The sequence below is a fragment of the Cebus imitator genome, unplaced genomic scaffold (assembly GCF_001604975.1).
Source record: "Cebus imitator isolate Cc_AM_T3 unplaced genomic scaffold, Cebus_imitator-1.0 Scaffold584, whole genome shotgun sequence".
Lineage (NCBI taxonomy): Eukaryota > Metazoa > Chordata > Mammalia > Primates > Cebidae > Cebus > Cebus imitator.
The window spans coordinates 487,521-492,464 of NW_016107899.1; the positions used below are offsets into that span (position 1 = coordinate 487,521).

General features: G+C 41.2%; 1 protein-coding gene across 1 annotated transcript in view; it reads left to right on the forward strand.

Moving 5' to 3' along the window:
* UBE2V2 (ubiquitin conjugating enzyme E2 V2) overlaps nucleotides 1-4,944 on the forward strand; it is a 68,873-nt gene that overhangs the window by 55,468 nt on the left and 8,461 nt on the right. Inside the window, exon 3 of the mRNA XM_017516410.2 lies at nucleotides 1,147-1,272. Within this exon, the coding sequence (XP_017371899.2) occupies nucleotides 1,147-1,272 (126 nt within the window). The remainder of the gene's footprint in view (nucleotides 1-1,146; nucleotides 1,273-4,944) is intronic.

The window sequence follows — 4,944 nt, forward strand, 5'->3', positions numbered from 1 at the left end:
CCAGGCTGGAGTGCAGTGGCATGATGGCATGATTCAGCTCACTGCAGCCTCCGCCTCCTGAGTTCAAGTGATTCTCCTGCCTCAGCCTCCCTAGTAGCTGGGACTACAGGTATGCGCCACCACACCCAGCTAATTTTTGTATTTTTAGTAGAGACGGAGTTTTACTGTATTGGCGAGGACAGTCTTGATCTCTTGACCTCATGATCCACCCACCTTGGCCTCCCAAAGTGTTGGTATTACAGGTGTGAGCCACCATGCCGGCCTACTTTCCTGTTTTAATGGTACACTAATAAGTTAACCACGTGAACAAAAGCTGTAGGAGAAAGAAGAGTTAATTTATAGGCATGAAAATAAGCCTTGGGTAATCTAGAAGCTTTAAGTGTGATAGCTTTAAAATGGCTCTGTTATAGGATATTAATGTTAATTAAACTTCATGCTTCAGAAACCCTATTTGAAAATGATGTATAAACATAAGGTTTGCTATTGTATCTCTGAATTCAGATAATGGGATTTAATGAATCTCAAAATTAATGAAGCAGTGATGTAAGTATAACTAATATGAGACATAAAATAATTATGTTTTATTGTTACAAAATGGTATAATATAGTGTTTTCCCTTTTGCTATAAGTTATGATTGTCATATTAAGTAGGGTAATCATATAATTTGTTATCCAACAAGACCCTTTTGAGAATGAAAAGAGGCACTGCTAATAGTTAATTCTGTGACAATAGGAATAAGCAGAGCTGTCCTGGAAAACAGAAACCTTCATATATGTTCGACACAAGTCTCAAGTAGCACCTCCTTCTACAAGTAAACTTTATAGCAAAATCTAAATTTAAGTGGTTTTCTTTTTTTTCTTTCTAATTTGTTTACAGGCATCATGTTTATCATAAAAGCAAGTTGTGATCATATTGATAGTATTTTGTGGAATTAATTTTGTAAAATCTCAATTTTTAAGTATGCCTACTGTGTTTTTTCTCACCATACAGGTCAAATAAATTTGAATGTAGAAAAGTAAATTCTTAATCATAAGCACTGTCTTAATCAAGTATATTCATATTGTACTTTTCCTTTTTTTAGCACTTAGACATTAATATTTTAGATACTGTTATTTTGATTGTCCTTTTGTTTTATTGCCTTCCAGACAAATTATGAAAACAGAATATATAGCCTGAAAGTAGAATGTGGACCTAAATACCCCGAAGCTCCTCCGTCAGTTAGATTTGTAACAAAAATTAATATGAATGGAGTAAATAATTCCAGTGGGATGGTAAGTTAATTTGTTTTTATAGAACATAATATAAAGAGTTATATATAATTGTACTTACATAATATATGTAAGATATGAATATGTAGTTAGGAAAATGTTTTTAAAAGAGGAACTTTGTTAAGCCAAAAGTCTAAGAAAGGTTGCATTGTGTTATTTTACTTTTATTAATATAAATTAGGCCATCCTTAAAAACTTTAATGTACTTGCCTAGAATACATGTATGTGGTGGTTAGAACTTTTTTTTTTGTTTTTTGATGTGGAGTCTTACTCTTTTGCCCAGGCTGAAGTGTAATGGTGTGATCTTAGCTCACTGCAAACTCCAGCTCCCAGGCTCAAGCGATTCTTCTACCTCAGCCTCCCAAGTATCTGGGATAACAGGTGCCCGCCATCATGCCTGGCTGATTTTTGTATTTTTGTAGAGATTGGGTTTCGTAGTGTTGGCCAGGCTGGTCTTAAACTCCTGACCTCAGGTGATCCTCCCGCCTGGGCCTCCCAAAGTACTGGGATTACAGGTATGTGCCACTGGGCTTGGCCAAAACGTTTCTTAGGGTTTTAATTGTCTCAGTAGTCATATTCAGCTGATCCTTATTTGGTAAAAATATGACCATTATTGGGCCGGGCACGGTGGCTCGTGCTTGTAATCCCAGCACTTTGGGAAGCTGAGGCAAGTGGATCATGAGATCAGGAGTTTGAGACCCGTCTGGCCAACATGGTGAAACCTCGACTCTACTAAAAGTACAAAAATTAGTAGGACGAGGTGGCAGGTGCCCGTAATCCCAGCTACTCCAGAGGCTGAGGCAGGAGAAGCACTTGAAACCAGAAGGTGGAGGTTGAAGTGAGCCAAGATCGTGCCACTGCACTCCAATCTGGGGGAAATAGCAAGACTATGTCTCCCAAAAAAAAAAAAAAAAAAAAACAAACCCATTATTTCTCTTTGAATGTTACTTTTCTTAGGGTTAAGGTACATTTGGTGGGATGAAAAGGATGAATATTTATGAAGGATATTTTTCTTTGAGAAACAAGTATATCTGTGTTTAAACAGTCATGGCTGAGCATCGTTATCTATTTATTTTTGGGTTTCACTCTGTCCCCCAGGCCAGAGTGCAGTGGCGCTCCCCTCCTTCCCCGGCCTCAAGTGACTCTCCCACCTCAGCCTCCCAAGTAGGTGAGACTACAAGGCACATGCCACCAAGCCTGGCTAATTTTTGTATTTTTTGGTAGAGATGGGGTTTTGCCATGTTGGCCAGGCTGGTCTCAAACTCCTGACCTCAAGTGACCCACCTGCCTTGGCCTCCCAAAGTGCTGAGATTACAGGTGTGAGCCACTGTGTCCAGCCCATTGTCTCTTTAAACAAAATGACATGCCCTGCTTGACCTACACAAGTTAGTTGGTAGAAACAGCTGAATTTCCAGTATTGGAAATTCAGATTGTTAGGGTCATGATAAGACTTTTGAAGCCCAGGCTCTCTTTGGTGCCATGTTGAGAGCACACCACATACAAAATACATTTTAGGAGGCGAAATAACATATCATCATCATAAAATGAGTATCATCCATCTTAGGAAATAAGACCTCAGTATTCTTGACTTCTCGTCTTATCCCTGTGTTCCCTCTGTCTACTAACCTGTTTTGTACCACAGATGTTTCACATCTGTACACAAATTCATCCCCCTTTCCTCTCTCCCTCTCTCTTTCCTTCCCATCTATTTACCGTCTGTTAAAAATCACAAGTTTATATTAACAACTCCTGCTAACTTTATTGTAAAACTATAGGGTTTATTTTATGATTCTTCCTTTCCATATCTGTAATTCTCTCTTCCAACACTGAGAAACCTGGCTTCCATGATTCCCAATGCATTTACTTATTTCTCAGTTTCCTCTGCATGTAAACTGTACTTCTGCATGTAAGTTGACTCCTGGATTCAAAGCCAGCTTCCCGCCCCTCAACCCCAGCCCAATAGGTAGGTCTGAGGCGGGGCCCCAGATTGGCTAGTGCATCCAGCAGGGAGGCACCAGGCCAAATAAAGCATGACCCTGAGAAAGGAGGAAGGTGGGAAAGGTCATTGGGAACCTCAGCCATGCACCTCGTGGGCCATCAGCACTTCCACAGGCCTCTCAACCCCCGGCCCCTTGCCAGCTCAGAGCTGGGACCTGAGAGTCTCTCCAACCCTCAGTTTGTTAGTCTTTATGATTTGGTGGGAGCATGTAGTCCATTTACATTTAATATCCATAATTACTGACATGTTCAGGTTTAAATAGACTATCTTAGTTGGTGGTTTCTATTTTTCTACGTGTTTCTTACCTAATTTTGGAATGGTTGTTCTCAACTTCTTTCATTCTGTTTGTGTTCTTTCACTGCTTATTCTAGAAATTAAGTACACATCATTTTTAAGAAGTTTGATGGAAGCAGGATTATAATGCATATGACTGTACAGAAAGGATATTATTTAGGGAATTTCCTGTGTGACACACAGCATTGCCTCTATGAAGATCTTTGTTAGATTTTGCTACTAGATGTATCTGTTTTTCTTCATTACTAGTTTGTTTTTACATTATAGCTTCTGTAAATTAAGTAACTAATGGTGTGTTCTACATTGCCATGGGAGCTAGGAAATTCGGATTAAATTTCAGACCTACCTCTAATAAGCTTATCTGATCTCTTGAGCTTCTGGTCCATTAGCTGATATGGACCCTCCCTCTCTACCTCCCTCCCCCCAACCCGTCTATCATTAAGCCTTGTCAGTTTTATGTTCCACGTGTAACTTGATTTAGGTCTTATTTTTCTATTTACAAAGCCACCAAGTGAATATTGGCCATCATTTGTTGTCTGGACTCTTGCAACAACGTCTCTGATCTACTTTTTTTTTGAGACGGAGTTTCGCTCTTGTTACCCAGGCTGGAGGCGATCTCGGCTCACCGCAACCTCCGCCTCCTGGGTTCAGGCAATTCTCCTGCCTCAGCCTCCTGAGTAGCTGGGATTACAGGCACGCGCCACCATGCCCAGCTAATTTTTTGTAGTTTTAGTAGAGACGGAGTTTCACCGTGTTGACCAGGATGGTCTCGATCTCTTGACCTCGTGATCCACCCGCCTCGGCCTCCCAAAGTGCTGGGATTACAGGCGTGAGCCACCGCGCCTGGCCTTGATCTACTTTTTAAAATCCCGTCTAATCCTTCCAAAGCCAGCAGCCAGAGGGATCCTTCTAAGAGACGGATTGTGTCATGTCATTTCTGCACTTCAAACTCCTTTAGGGATGTCAGCCTCAGTATGCATGCTTCTCGCCATGGCTCACTGGGAGCACTTAAGGTGCACACTGGCTTGCATGCCTTTTGTTGGCCTCAGGACCTTTGCACTTCTCCGCTTCCTCCTTTCTCTCCAGTCTGGCTAATTCCTGTGGGTCCTTCACTTCTCCCTGCAGATTCCACATCCTTTTTTATTGAGATAGAGTCTTACCCTGTCATTCAGGCTGGAGTGCAGTGGCACAATCTTGGCTCACTACAACCTCTATCTCCTGGGTTTAAGTGATTCTCTGGCCTCAGCCTCCCAAGTAGCTGGGACTACAGGTGTGTGCCACCACACCTGGCTAATTAGAGGATGATAGAACCAACATCTATGTGTCCTCCACCTGGCTTTGTCAAATCTTAACGTTTGTCTTATTTGTAACAGATTTTTTTT